Source organism: Crocuta crocuta, unplaced genomic scaffold, assembly GCF_008692635.1.
Source record: "Crocuta crocuta isolate KB4526 unplaced genomic scaffold, BGI_CrCroc_1.0 scaffold348, whole genome shotgun sequence".
In the NCBI taxonomy this organism is placed as follows: Eukaryota; Metazoa; Chordata; class Mammalia; order Carnivora; family Hyaenidae; genus Crocuta; species Crocuta crocuta.
The window spans coordinates 5,514,473-5,529,782 of record NW_027529573.1 but is presented as its reverse complement, the minus strand read 5'-3'; the positions used below and the strand labels follow the sequence as shown (position 1 = coordinate 5,529,782).

The 15,310-nt window shown below is 58.2% G+C and overlaps 1 protein-coding gene across 1 annotated transcript; it reads left to right on the top strand.

Moving 5' to 3' along the window:
- The first annotated feature begins 1,635 nt into the window (after window positions 1-1,635).
- On the top strand, window positions 1,636-10,055 carry ASPHD2 (aspartate beta-hydroxylase domain containing 2). The gene is made up of 3 exons (XM_077761676.1): window positions 1,636-2,671; window positions 7,596-7,709; window positions 8,231-10,055. The coding sequence occupies exons 1-3, from the start codon at window positions 1,786-1,788 to the stop codon at window positions 8,338-8,340; spliced, it is 1,110 nt and encodes a 369-aa protein (XP_077617802.1). The 5' UTR covers window positions 1,636-1,785; the 3' UTR covers window positions 8,341-10,055.
- Window positions 10,056-15,310: the final 5,255 nt, after the last annotated feature.

The following is a 15,310-nucleotide window of genomic DNA, read 5'->3' as shown; positions in this document are numbered from 1 at the left end:
GAAGCAGGGACAGGAGGGGTCTGTTTCCATCCCGTGGGGCCCGGATCTGGGAAGAAATTGAGAACGTGTGAGACAGAAGATCGAGCTGCTAGCCTCCCCACTCTTGTATTTTTCCTAGAAACATCAAAATGGCCACGAATATTTAGCATGTGTGTTTTTGACGTACGAAACCTTATAGTCAGGTGATCCTTAATTCGACCTAGACTGGGAAAGTGCAAGTAGGAAGTTAATGAGCACCTGATGCTCTTTTTCATTTTTAGCTTTGCAAGTCTGGGGACCCCAAAAAAAAAAAAATCACTTAAGATGTGTGGCGACGAGAATATCCAGAATTTGCCTTCAGGTTTGCTAGTCCTGAGATACCGTTAGCTGATGTCCTACCTCTGCTTTGCTGGCTGACCAGCATGGGGTGTCACACATGTGAGCAGTGAGCTCCTATTAAACGCCTCGGTGACATCCTGAGTGCTTACAGCTGTCCTCCTTCCCCCTCCCTCCAGGGAGAGGAGCACACCCCCTCCTAGCGATGAGCAAACTGAGCGGGAGGGGAAGTGACCTGCCCAGGGTCCAGCCCCCCCCCCCAGTGTGGGTTCTTTGCCCCTCTGCCTCCTTGCAAGAGTTTTCCAACCAGATGTAGTCCCAGGAGAAAGGGGAGGGTTTTTAGAGTTTTTAAAGAGTTTTTTTAGTTGCCTTCTATTCCCACGAGAGAGAAGGGAGAGGTAGAGCACAAAACGATTTTTCTGAATTTATTCGGCCCCTGGCGCCGAGGGATTGTATTAGGCCTGGAGGAGTTCACAGAGCTGGCTGTTCCCAGATTAGAAAAAAGCAGGGTGGAATGAGGATTTCAGCTGGGAAACACAGCTGGGGTTTTATAGCAGCGTGACTGCTGGGCCCTGATCATACTCCTGGGCTATTAGGACAGTCGAGGTGCTAGACACCGGCCCTTGACCATTGGCGGGATACGCGGCAGAGAGACCCGAGAGGGCTTCTCTTTCCTTTTCCCCCATCACTTCTCTCATAACATGTGGGTGAGTCCAGTGAGGAGCCTCCCAAGCAGGTAGACAGAAGTGCCCTGGGTCTGCCGTGGGGATCACGTCCTCTTCAGCTTGGTGTAAGCCCATCCCGTGCCAGAAGGGTAAGAGAGATGAGGAAAGAATGCCTAAGTGCCATGAAAAGAGAAAGTAAAATGGGGATTTACGGCTCCTTTGCCGTAAAGCATTATTTTTTTAAGTGATCTCTCCACCCAACGTGGGGCTTGAACTCCCGACCCCGATTGTGTGTTCCCTGAACTGAGCCAGCCAGGTCCCTGCCCTGGCTGCGTGAACGTGGGTGAGGTATGTGACCCCTCCGGGCCTCGGCTTCCCTGTCTGTAAAATGGAGCTGATCACACCCCCTGAGGACGACACAGAACAGGCCAGGCATGTGTACTTCGCAGCCAGTACTAGATGCAGATTAAGTGCCACGGGCCATTTAGGAAATGGGAGGGGACACACACAATTGAGAAGCGTGTCCCCTACCAACAGGACAAGCTGGGACCGTACGTTTTAGTTGAGGATTTGCCCAGGCATAAAAAATTTACGCTGGTTTATTTTCCTTTTCCTATCTCAGGTGTGGACTTCCTAAAACACCCACTCGCCGTGACCGAGCCCACCTCCTAGGGTGACGTGAAGTGGCTCCTTCCAGCCTCCACGGAGTGGCAGCCCAGACGTTTGTCGATGCCGCCCCTGGCAGGCTCCGAGGGACAGTGGCCGCCATGCCTCCCCCTGCCCCATCTACCCCGCGCTGAGCTGCATGGTGTGGGTGCCCCTGGGACCCCCGAAGACTGACTGCCTGACCTTGCTTCGCACGCCCGCCCACAACCGCCCCAAGATGTCGCTCGAGTGGCTGGTGGCCTGGAGCTGGTCGCTGGACGGCCTGAGGGACTGCATCGCCACTGGCATCCAGTCAGTGCGGGACTGTGACAGCACCGCCGTGGTCACCGTGGCCTGCCTGCTGGTCCTGTTCGTGTGGTACTGTTACCACGTGGGCCGGGAGCAGCCCCGGCCCTACGTGTCCGTCAACTCCCTGATGCAGGGCGCAGACGCCAACGGGCTGCAGAATGGGTACGTGTACTGCCAGTCACCCGAGTGTGTACGCTGCGCCCACAACGAGGGCCTCAACCAGAAGCTCTACCACAATCTGCAGGAGTACGCCAAGCGGTACTCGTGGTCCGGCATGGGCCGCATCCACAAGGGCATCCGCGAGCAGGGCCGCTACCTCAACAGCCGGCCCTCCATCCAGAAGCCCGAGGTCTTCTTCCTGCCCGACCTGCCCACCACCCCCTACTTCGCCCGGGATGCCCAGAAGCATGATGTGGAGCTGCTGGAGCGGAACTTCCAGACCATCCTGTGCGAGTTTGAGACCCTTTACCGAGCCTTCTCGAACTGCAGCCTGCCGCAAGGCTGGAAAATGAACAGCACGCCCAGCGGGGAGTGGGTCACCTTTTACTTGGTCAACCAGGGGGTTTGCGTTCCCAGGAACTGCAGAAAGTGCCCACGGACGTACCGCTTGCTCGGAAGCCTTCGGACCTGTATTGGGAACAATGTTTTTGGGAATGCGTGCATCTCCGTGCTGAGCCCCGGGACTGTGATTACGGAGCACTATGGGCCCACCAACATACGAATCCGATGCCATTTAGGTATGTCGCAGGGACGGGGGTCTCCTGGCTCACGGCACCCCAGGCAGCCTGAGGGCTCAGTGGTCACAATTGTGCCTTTTCGCATTCTTCACTGTGCTCCTGTCACAGGTTGATGGATCGCAGGTAAACATTTCTCAGAAGCTCTGTCCAGAGGACAGAAGTGGCGACAGAAATGGTCTCCATCTGCGCTGTCCAAGTACGGAAACCACTAGCAGTGCATGCGTATTGAGGGCTTGAAATGTGGCTGGTGCTGGTGAGGAACAGAATCTCTCGCCTAATCTGAATTTAGATGAGGCACGCGTGGCTGGTGGCTCCTGTATTGGGCAGCGCATCTCTAGAGCCGAAGGCTACTGTAGCCATGGCTGAGGTTCGTGGTATCTGGGAGGCCATGAAAGATGCATTCGCGCCTCCCGAATCGAGGGTGAAGTCACGCTTGCTGTTAACGCGGATTTTATTCACGTTCTGGGGAAATCGGTGACTCGCGTGGCAGTGGCTTTGAGAACAAGGTCGGAGTCAGCTGGGCCGTGTTCGCGTCCCGCCCGCGCCACCAGCTAGCAGTGTTACTTTGGACAAGACATTTCTGGGCCTCGGTGTCCTCCTGTAGAAAAGGGGAGGTACAGAGATCATCCCCTGCGGGGTTACTTGGAGGGTCTGTTGTGCTGTGTACAACACAGGTTGTACTGTGTACTGTGCAAGGTGTACTGTGCAGCGTGTATTCACACGGAGCCTGATGTGGGGCCAGTACTCACCCTTTGGGGGCCCTTAATAACAACTCCGTCTATAGAGAGGTTACTTCCCCAGGATGCCTTACTCCTGGTGAGTCACGCTAATGGGTTGGTGCCGGGGCGAAGGCGCCAGCAGTTAGCATCCCAGACTAGCGGAGCGCGCCCAGAGCCTGGACAGGGTCCAGCTTCCGGAAGGTCGCGGCGCTGGCTGCCTTGGCTTCAGAATGGGGGGAGCCCCGATCTGGGCTGGAGCATGGCTGCCTTAAGCGTTCCGCTGAGGAACCTCAGGGCTGCCTGCAGGGACCTGGCCCTCAAGCGCTGCTTTCCTCCAGAGCCCCCTGCTGACCCTGCCCATGTGGGGGTTCCGACTAAGAGGGTTCCGCTGCTTTGAAAAGCAACGAGATTCGAGCAGTTGACAGCACGTGTAGTTCAAGGGCAAGGGCAGAGGCGCCAGAGGAGGCGTCCTGGCTCCATGGTCAGCTGTGGGACTCTGGGCGAGTATCTGAGTCCCTCTGTGCCTCAGTCTCCTCTGTCAAATGGGGAGGCGGCACCTACCTCAGGATCGTTGGCCGGCGTCTCTGCGGCTGCTTGGCACTCGGCAACAGTGGCAGCTTGTAGGTTTTGTGATGAAACACATGCTGGCCAGTCCCAGAAAGGAGCCATAAGACGTGGGGTCTCCAGAGACCGTGGGAAAAGATCAGGCTTTGGAAGCACGCACACCTAGACTCCACTCTGTGGGCCCCGCCTGCCCAATCTTGGCTGGGACCTTGAAACTCTGAGCCTCCGTTTCCAAGGAGAAAACAGAGGTAAAAATACCTGCCTGGGGGCTGTCTGGAGGGTTAGAGTCCATGTGTGAGGTGTTGGCAGGTGGAGGGCCGTCAGCTAAAGGGCAGCCCTTACCCTGGTTAATCCAGGCAGTGAGGTAAAGTCTCTGTGCAGATGGCAGGGCACGCAGAGCTACAGGTGGGGAGCAGAGGAGCCTTCCTTCACCCCCGAGCCCTGGACATGGCTTGCTGGGAGTCCACTGTCAGGCTGAGGTTAGACAGGTTGGGTGGGAGGCAACTGCGGAGGGCCCCCATGGGGGGGGTGGGCTTTGGAATTGAGGCTGTGGGCAATGGGGAGCTGTGCAGGGTTCTCTTTGGAAGGTTTCCTTTGTGTGTTTTTAAAGAGCTTCAGCGTGACCTGTAGGGAGGAGCGTTTGTGGACTGATGCAGAATTCCAGGCACATGCCAAGGCCCGGTGGCTGGAGAGGCCAGGATCTGCCTCCTGCATATTAACGCCTGTTGTGCATCCGCGCAGCGTGCTTGTGTGTGTAAACCGGACCCTCGTTAGGACTGCTCATTCCCTTCCCTGCCCAGCTCGTCCTCGCCACCAGCAAAACTGGGCCGCATCATGTTCCCTTGGACAGCAGGCAGCCTTGGAAGAGGTCCTGCCAGGTTGTGGCTGCTCCCCCACGGCCAGGGCCAGCTCCACGGTCGGCTTTGCTCAGCATTTCCTTCTTTCCGCCGGCACGCCCACGTTCCCGTCCACCCCGGAAGGAAACAGAGGTGTGTGGGACTCACGTGACCTCAGGGGTGGCCAGAGAGGGAGTCCAGAGACCGAGGGCAGAAGCAGAGTGAGCCGGGGACGTCCCTGGGGGCCACGCCTCTGCCAGCTCGCCTGGCTGGTGGGCAGGAAGCACCTGGAGTCCCTGAACCACACTCTTGACTTGCCAACCTTTGTCCCCCGTCCCTGCCTTCCATCTGCGTTGGATTAGGGGGGCTGCCCCTCCCGGCAGCTGAAACCCCAGCCACTGCTCTGCATTCGCCCAGTCCCCTTCAGGCTCTGAGCTGCCTCTAGACTCGATCTGGACCCCACGTAGAGCCGTGGGACAAGCTGTCACCTAGCATGTCACATAGCATGGGGCTGGGACACCCCGATGGCACCGCCGCATACCTCCAGTAGGCCCCATCTGACGCTAACTAGGCAGACTTGCTGGGGAGGCTGCTGACCTTCCACACGGCTGATGGTCAGGAAAGGGCAGATGAAAACGCATGAGGGTATTCAGCACATCCTCACTACACAAGCACGGTTCGACTCGCGTCGCCTTCCGTTTGTGCACTGTTGGGTTTCTTGGCTGTCTGGCTGGGTAGAACCAGCAGATCAGCTGGTGTTTGCCTTGCCCACCTGAGTGCCAGTCCCCGGCGACCTGAAGTGGGGGCTGCTGGCAGCCAGAGCCCTCTCTCCGCCCTTGACCTGCCTCGCTGGGGGATTGGGGACAAAGCCTGAAGCTGGAGGACGCGGGGCCTGTCTCTGTCCCCAAGAGCCATCTGAACGCTCCGTCTGGGAGTATTAGTCATTTCTGCCAACTGAGCTGGTGTGTGGGCCATGGGCGGGAATGGCGGGCTGCTAGCAGGCCGAGCAGAATGAAGGGGGGAAGCGGGAGAAAGTGATCATGGGGGCTGCCAGGCCAGCAAGCCAGGCCATTGTTCCCTGTGTGGTGGGGGGTGCTGATGAATCAGTGGCCCAGAGGAAGGACAGCTGCTCTCTGGAGGCCTGGGGTGCAGGGTCTCTGCAGACAGCCGCCCATCCCTCCGTGAGGGGCTCCCACGGAGAGATGTGGCCTGGAGGGCCCTCTCCCTCTGGGCCCATCACCCCCCAGCCCCGCCTCCCCAGCAGTTAACAGTAGCGGGCGATGGGAGACCGTGTTCCGGAGTCCGAAGGGGCAGGCTTAGGTCACACAGTGAAACGTCTTGTTAACGTCACAACATTAACTACAGAAACGGTCACTTTCGTGCCACTCGCTGCTCCGGCTGGGTGACTAGAACTTGTCCCACAGTGTCCAGGGTTAGAAGAGCCTGTTCTTCGGAGCAGGAAGGATCTGGGTTGAAATCCCAGGTCCCTCAAGGACTGCGTCGCGTGACTTCTGGCGGGTTGCTTTCCTTCTCGGAATCTCTGTGGCTCCACCTGGGGAGGGGTGGGGGAGTGTACAGTGCTTCCTTAGCCCAGACCCGCCCCGCGCCCAGCTTGGACTTGCGTTCTTGGCGGTGGAGACCGTGGTTGTGCGGCCCAGATGGTGGGCATGCTGATGGCCCCCTTCACAGATGCCTGGGTCCTGGCTCAGAGAGGTTCAGTGACTTGTCCCAAATCGTGCAGCACATAAGGGCCAGAGCCAGTCACCCGGCCCCAGGCCCCCTGTCCTTGCCCCTCCTCCGTGCGGCTGTGTGTGAGCTCCCGCCGCACCCGTGCTTCCTGGAGCGGCCGCTTCTGGTTCAGGGGGTGTGTTAAATTGCTCCATTAGAGAGAACTCCCCTTCGTGTTTGTCCTGAGAGTTAAATCGGAGGGGCTGCCGATTGGCTTTGGGTCATGGCTGTCCCGCTAGTCACCGCAGACAGACCAGACCACCGGGGTCCCACCCCTGTGCCTGTTTCTCCCCGCGCAGTCCTCCCTGAGAGCCGCGGGGCCGACACAGCCTCCTGTGAACCGGAGGCGGCTGTGGTGGTGCCTCTGTGTGCAGACGCCCAGCAGTGACGGGGCCAGGTGTTTTCCGAGCCTCTGGACGTGAAAGCGCGCACGGCACCGTCTCTGCCAGGCCCTCTCTGGGGCTGCGTGCCCAGCTGGACCCTGGCCGCTTGCAGCCTTGCGCACGTGCCCCCTTATGGAGGTGGGGGCCTCTTTCTTCTTAGAGCCCAGGCGTTTCCCTAGGGGTGACCTCCAGTTTCCCAGAGGGAGGCTGGAGGAACTTAGAGTGAGAACATGCTCTCCTCGGGCCCCAAAATGCGTTTAAGGCTTGGAGCCCAAAGGGGGCACTGTCTCATCTCCACAGAAAACAGCCATAGAGACAGGGCTGTAATAAACACAGTTCCCGGGCCTGGCGGCTATGAACTGGCCGCCCTTGATAAACAGCCGGGGGCGGGGGGGTCCCTACAAATGGGCCTCGGGGGCCTCACGAGTGCAGCACGGAGTCTTGACCGAGAAGCCTGTGAGCCCAGACCCACAGAGCAAGACAGCGGAACAATATGTTCTTCCAAGGAGTGAGCTCGGGGTTCGCAGCCGGGAGTTGCCCTGTCCGAGTGCACCTCCCCCCACGCCCCCAGAGAGGGCTCCGAGAGGCTGGGCGGAAGGCCTGGCGCTTCTTCGGGAGTTGAGCGCTCACACGGGAGCAGGCCACCCCCGATCCCGCCTGCCTTCACTGTCTTTTCTCTCCTTTTGCCCCAAAGGTCTCAAAACTCCCAGCGGCTGCGAGCTGGTGGTGGGGGGAGAGCCCCAGTGTTGGGCGGAAGGACGCTGCCTCCTCTTTGATGATTCTTTCCTGCACACTGCGTTCCACGAGGGTGAGTGCTGGCGGCAGCAGTCGGTGGTCGTTAGGGGCTTTGGATTTTAGCCCAGTTCAGGTTCCCGGAAGCATTGAGTGGAAAGCGTACCCCACCCCCATGCACATTTTCCCCTCCTGTTACGCTCTTGTGTTAATTGACGCATGATTACGAATTAAACTCCAGTGTCCGTTAGGGTTCACTCTTGCTGTCGTATGTTCCGTGGGTTCTGCAGGTGTATAGTGACACGTGCACCGTGACAGGATCGTACGGAACAGCCTCACTCCCCTGAAAACCCTCCGTGTTCCCCCGAGCACATATTCAGCCCTACCTCCCTCTGCCCGCCTCCCTCTGTGCGCTCTGCCCAGAACCTGATGGAGCCGTGCTAGCGTTCTTGTTCAGCGGGAGGCGCTCTTCCACCTATGCCAGGGCATGGTTGGGTCCCTGCCCCAAAGCTCAGTGTGTGGGGGCCCGCGCTGCGCGGCTTTCTGCTCTGGGACAGTTTGAACCTCTCCTCTCTTGCACCCTCCCCTCCCCCCCAGGCTCGGCAGAGGATGGCCCACGGGTGGTTTTCATGGTGGATTTGTGGCACCCCAATGTGGCGGCGGCCGAACGGCAGGCTCTGGATTTCATCTTTGCTCCAGGACGATGAGGAAGCCCCTGTGCTGGAGTCGGTGCGAGTGACCGCGGTTCAGCCTGGGGTCCGGGCCTGCCCCCTAGTCGTGCTGGGGTCCCACGCTCCGAAGCCTGCCTCAACGGAAAGTCCTCACTTGGGATCTCGAGATCACGCTGGGTCCCTCTTTCCTCTGATTAATGTAAATGGGAAATTTTCGGCTTGTATTTCCTTAGGTTTGGTTTTTTTCTCCTTCCAGTCATTTGCTCCTGCGACTCCTCTCCGCCTAATCGCGCATTACTTTGCTCCGTGGCTGGAGGCTCGGCGCCCCTGTCCTTGCTGCACCGCTGCTCGGTTTTCCCAGTGCTCTGAAACAGAGTGACCAAACGGTTATCTGTCTGAATGTAATAACGTGAAACTGCTCCTGGTCATCGTATCAGAAAAACTAACAAAACTCGGCCAAAAAACTGCAAGCCAGAGTGCTAGAGACCTTGGCCTCTGTTGCTGTCACAGCCACACAGGGGCCCCCTCAGCCCCCTGGGGCCGGCAGGGTGGGGAGAGTGGGCGAGCCCCACAGCCAGCTGGCTTCCTGGGCAGGGAGGCCCCGGTCAGGGGCGGCATCCCCGCACCCTACACACCCTGTCACCGTCGCTCACCTCACCCCGAACCCCGTCAGGCCCCCGGTGGCGGGGAGCGTCCGACTGGTGGGACTGACGGCTCTTCCGTAAACACCGCTCCCCTGCGGAGCTGGGGCTGGGGTCCTCAAGGGCCACGTTGGGGCGCCCGCAGGTCAGCTGCAGCACGTGTGACCCACTTACCTCACTGCCTACCGAAGCCCCACTGCCTGGAAAATTCCCCGCACAGCTGTTTCGAGTCCACGGTGACGCACATCAAGACCCCATGTTGGCGGTAGCAGCGGGGACATGTGGTGAGACTCGCTCGTCCAGCGGCACGCCAGGAGCCCCCTCCTCTGGCAACGCAGGAATCGCAGATCTGACCAATAAGCGTCCGTTTTGCTTTGGAGTTCTGTCACCTCTGATTTTCCAGTTACCCGTCTGTACATAAATGTTGCAGCGCTGACTCCGGGATGGCGGAAGGGTCGGCCCTGTGTCCCCGTCACCGCACAGGGGTGCGCGCCCAGTGACAGCCACCTAGGCCAGTGTGTGTGAGAGAGAGAGACCTCCGGGAAGACCCATGAACCCACGGTCACGGTGCTGGCTTCTCGGTCGCCTGTGAAAGACGTGGCCGGTGTGAGGCTCCGATTCTAGAAACATCCTCCTGTTAGCAGACGTGTGCGAGAGTAGCCTGCAGCCGTCCTCGCGATGCCTTTTTTGACTAACCGTCATGGTCAGTGTCCAATTTACAAAGCCGTGGGGCAGTGCGGGGTGTGCAGCTTGGCCCATGCGCACGGCCGGGGCGACGTCTGGAAGGAGCAGCCGTCAGAAGGTACTATGATCCGAAAAGCGCGAGGTGGCTACTAGCAAGTGAGCCAAGAAAACAGGTCTATATTTGGGTAAACTTTCTACGCAGATATTTTTCAGTGATCAGAGTGCAGGACAGGGCAGAAACTTCGAACACACCTGATGTCTTTTTACTCATTAAGTATCTTGTTCCAGAATGACCGAGGTGCATGACTTCTCTACATACTGACTGCTCCACGTTCACAAAGCCAACAGCCCACACAGGCACGCGGCTCCCTGAGCTCATGTGACGTGGTTGGGGAACAGGAGATAAATAAAGGATCTTGCTGAAAACCAGAGTGGACTGGTAAAGTGGTCTGGGGGTGGAAAAATGGGTGACATGGGCAGGAACTCGCAGGACTTGGAGGCTCTTGGTCTTTGGATCATGTTGCAGAGACAGGCGGGGCCCTAAACGTATGTGGTGAATAAAGCAAAGCATGGTTCTCAGATAACAGGCATGGGTGACATTCAGGAACTGTAGGTGCCACACTGGGCAAGAAACAAGGACTGTGGCTTCGCAAAGGGGGGCGTCCGGGACTCCGTGCCAGGAGCTCGCTCCCACCCAACCAGGGCATGGAGCCTCAGTTTGCTCCATGGTGGAGGTGGTGCCCGGCACATACAGCGGTGACGGTCCCCTTTCTAATGCAGTGGTTCCGAGTTGGGGGGGAGGAGGTGAGGGAGAAGGGCGCATAAGGAAGAGGTGGAGAAACGGGAGGAAGCAGGTCCTAGTAGCTACATTAATATGTTTCCTTTTAGAGAGGGCGAGGTGAGGCGGGTGGCCCAGAGCCCCAGGCACAGCCCGGCTGCCTGGCGTCCTCCCAGGAAGCCGGCCTCCAGCCCAGTCCTGGCTGGGCTCCCTCGGCGGGCAGAAGGGAAGGCATCCCCGCCCGGGACCGGGATGTCTCTCACCCTCCTGAAGTGTGCATCGCCAGCGAGGCAGTTGCTAACATAATTGACACGCTCCCCCTGAAGATGCTCAAGGTGAGAAGCGGGCGTCGGCATGCCCACTGGCTTCACAAGAAGCCTGCCCCGGCTCCACGGCCAGCCTGCACAGGGTCACACCCGGGGTCTCCCAGCACCTGCTCGGTACCCCCGGCCTCACCCAGACTGTCTGGGTTCTGGGCACAGCGACAACACGTAACATCACATCAAATGCCCTACAGCATATAGCTGGGGGAGGGGAGGGAGGGCGAGCCTAATCTGCCCATTCTTGACTTTGCAGGATACAATCAACCTGCTTTGAGAAATACTGATTGCTGCCTCCCCACCCCCAAGCAGTTCAGTTCTTTGTTCAAGGGGTGGGGCCAGGTCTCTATATTTAACTCCTTTCCTGCCCTGATTCTAACAGGTAGCTGGGGCCGGCTTATGAATGGCAAGGCCTTTGAAACCAGCCAGCTCCAGGTGAAAGGCGGGATGGTGCCGGTCACTCTGGGCAGGCCACCTAACTTGGGTCTCTAACAGATGGTCGCTATTTATTTGTTTCTATTTTTTATTAAAATTTTTAAAAATTTATTTTGAGAGAAAGAGCAAGCAGGGGAGGGGCAGAGTGAGAGGGGCAGAGAGAATCCCAAGCAGGCTCTGCACTGTCACCACAGAGCCCAATGCAGGGTTTGAGATCATGGCCGGAGCCGAAATCGAGAGTCGGACGCTTAACCGACTGAGCCCCCCAGGAGCCTGGGATGGCCGCTATTTTCAAGATCCTCCTCCAGCACCACCTTGCTGAGCCTCTTGCACAATGTAACAAACAGTCCCTTCTCAGTTCTTGGGTTTCTAGGATCCGAACAGCTCCAGCCATAGGACTGCGTTCAGCATCCACACCCGACCAGTCAGAGCCTTCCAGACCCTCGGCACTCAGGCACTGGGTCAGGGCTGGTGGCATGATCCAGGTTCTTCTACCAGCACCACTGAGAAAGAAAGGCCCCTTTTCATGAGATATGAGTCAGGATCTGGTGCAAAGAAAATCTGAGAGCTAAACCCACAGAGGAGAGCAGCTTCCATCCACCCCGCAGGGGTCACCAGAGTCCTGGATAGAGCTTTGCCTGGACTTGATGGTCACATGAGCCAGTAAACTCCCTTTCTGTGCTGAAGCCCAGTTTGAGTTGGGGCTGCTGTCCCTTGCCACCAGAAAGCCCTGCCCCACTCAAGTTCATTTACAAAATGGGCCGAATGCCTACTCTCATAGGCTTAAAGTGATGTTTGAATAAGATCACGTTGTCAAGCTCCGGGTGGATGGGAAGCGCTCCACACGTAGTGTTTAAATGGAAACATGAGAAGCAAAAGCTGAGTACAAAATACTGTTTGCAAGGACCTTGGGGCCCTGCTGCCAGCCACCTCCCCCTGAGATTCACCACCCAGCTAAAGCTTGCTAACCAGATGTAAACACGGAGAGCGGGAAGGAATAAGGCCACATATTTTTGAGCTGCTGACAGATGGCCGTGAACATATCAAGCAGATTGGAGCTTTCCGTGCCGGGAGGCAGCACACACAGGGACCGATTTACTCTCTGCCTCCTGGCCAGGCACACGCGTTGGTCCTGACTTCTGGTCGCCTACCCTTCCCCACAGTTCCCCTCTTCTGATGCATTCTCCACCCCGGATCAACTGTGAGCAGAGACAGTTGTGTGCATTTAATACAGAAAACGGAGGCTCAGAGCGGCAGCTGCCGGGGACAAGGTCACGTGGCCAGCTGGGGGACGAGCCGGAATTAGACGAGAGGTACCAACACATGGTCTGGCAGTCTTTTCAACTCCCCTCCTACGTTCAGCTTTCATCTTCATCGCTGGCACGGGGACCCCCCCCCCCCCCCCGCGAGCGNGAGACCCAAATCAGCGTGTCCCCAGAGTGGCACCCCTTCCGGAGGCTCCAGGGCAGAATCCATCCCTCACCTCTCTGGGCGTCCCGTGGCCCCTGCGTTCCTTGACTTGTGACCGGGTCACTCCAGTCTCTGCCTCCGCATCACCTCCTCTCAGTCTGACTCGTCTTTCTCTGCCTCTTGGGTAATGGCACTGAGATAATCCAGAATGTTCTCTGCACCTCCAGATTCTTAAGCACACCAGCGCAACGTTTATCATATGAGGTAACGCAGGTGCCAGGGACGGGGAGGCAGTACGTTTTTGGGGCCACCACTGGCACAGCACGGAGCACGTCACACCCACTCGCTGTGGGGTGTGCGGTGCCGGAGGGGGTGTGAAGGCTTGTCAGCTGTGGAAAGGACTGCCGTGGGGTTGGCACTCAAGGCAGACACGGAACGGGTGAAGCAGCCAGGCTTCACGTGCTGCCGCTGTCAGTGACTAGAGCCGGTGCGCCTAGATCCTTCCCTCCAGCGGGGACACAGTGTGATTAGGCTCAACCGCCCCCTAGGGACTGGAGGTCCTTTCCCAGGAGGAATCTGATTGCCCCTTTTAATCAGTCCACGGGAACTTGATCCTTAAGGTTCACGATGCAGATGCTGGGCCACCGGGCGCGGACGGACCCAAAACAGCCCCTGGCACCCCTTCCTCATGCTGGTTCACCGCTCCCATAAGGCTGTTGTCCAGGATGACCGGGGCACTCGAGTGTCACCTGTAAACTGAGGCAGGGCAGGCGTTCCAACAGAAGGGCCCCCGCTCTGGGGAGCCTTGAGTCCAGAGGCCAGTTGTGAGGGTGAAGTCCTCATAGCCAGCGGGAACTGCAGCATCAAACAGGAAGACGAGGGAGGGGTTAAGTGCCCCTCTTGCGGCAGCCTTGGGGCCATAGTCACCATCAAGGCTGCTGCTGAGGTTCCTGAGCTGAGCTTAGGGCCAGAGAAGCAAAGGGAAGGGACGTACCATGTTTCCGGACTTAAGCTTTTCTGGATTCGTCCCCGGGGGGATGAGACTTGGTGAGTGGGTGGGGGGTCGTTTCGCATACACAAGGGGGTAGGAATCTACAGTCCCATCTCAGTGGAGAGTGGAAGAAGGCTCTCAGCACAAATGACTTTAGGGAGCTGTCTTCAGTCTCGTGCTGGGGGCGGGTGCTGGGGGGCACTGGCTCAGGGCAGGTTGGACCATGTGCTGAAGCGACCACAGCTGGGAGCCAGAGGGCTGGGCCAGGGTGACGGTGAGCCGTTCAAGTCCTCAGCAGTGGGAGGCCACCCTCCAAACTGACCCCCAGCTCCTGGACAAGAATAAAGGTGAGGGGGCTGCCCCTTTCCCGCTCCTCTTGCTGCCTCCTGCCACCACCCTCCCTTCTCAGCTCCAGGACATGCATCCTAGGACCAGGACATGACCATCCAGGGACCCTCCCAGCTTCCTCCATGGTGCTACCCGTCCTCCACCTCCACCTGATGGGTCTCTTCAAACTGCAGGGACAAGGTTCCACTGGTGTCCACACACACCTCCGTCACAGGCCTCCCAGAGAAACAGGCCAGCTGCGGCCAGGAAGGCTGGGGGCTTGGGGCCATTTGGGTGGACATCCACTTCCAGAAGAGGGAGGCACCTGGGTGGCTGGAGTAAGAAGTGGGGACCCAGCTGGCTATCAATGTCAGGCTCTGGAAGCCATAGGAAACACTGAGGGACTGATCACAGGGTCTTCCTCAGTGGTCCAGCCCGGCCCTCCAAGGTGGGAAAGGGGGTGCCCGGGGTCCGAGACTGCAGCTGTCTGGCATGGGGCTAAAAAGCAGTGCCAAAGCAGTAAGGAACCTGGCTTGGTGGATGGGATGTTGGCATAAGGGTGTCTTAATTATCTACCATCATGTAATACATAACCCCCAGGCTCAGAACCACATGTGTTTATTAGGTCACATGCTTTTGGAAGGCTGGGAATTCAGAAGCAACTTGGCTTGCTGGTTCCTGTTCAGTTTCTCCTGAGGCTGCTCTCATCTGATGGCTTGACCGGGGCTGGAGCAAGAAGGTCACTCACACGGCTGTGGGCAGGAGACCCTCACCACGACGGCTGCTTGAACGTCAGCTCGCCCCACATGAGGTGAGGCAGGACATGGAAGCTGCCGTGTGTGGTGTAAGCTGCTCCCAGAAGTCACACTGTCGTCCTCACCATGTTCTGTTCATCAGAGAGGGATCACTAGGCACAGCTGGCACTCAGGGGAGGAGGGTCAGGCCCCTCGTTTGTAGCGAAGAATCTGCAGGCGTGTTTTGAAACAACCGCTGCGTGAGTCTCACGCTCTCCGCGTGACTGTTTAGACCTACTCTGGGGGTAGGCTCTGAAGGGGGAGCATCTGGCTGCCTTGAGCATGGATTCTCAGGAGCAGAGGCATTTTGTATTAAGGTGTTTTGAGGCTCAATGGCAGCCCTGGGAACGCAGAAGGGGACAGAGGCTTGTGAGCGCAAACCCGGCAAGATTCAGGTCTGCAGACAGCCAAGCGATCTGCCCGTGAAACGGATCCGGTTTGGAAGAGCCCTTGAACTCGGGCAGTTAGCAGAGCTGCGAGAGGAGGCAGATGACAAGGGGTTCTGGGCTCCAACATGACAGGCTGCAATGTCCTTGAGCTCCAATCAGGGGCCCTTGGAATTCTGGAGTCCCAGTGAGCCAAAGGCAAAGTGTGGCTGTCTCAGAATATCCCACAGCAGGGAAGGA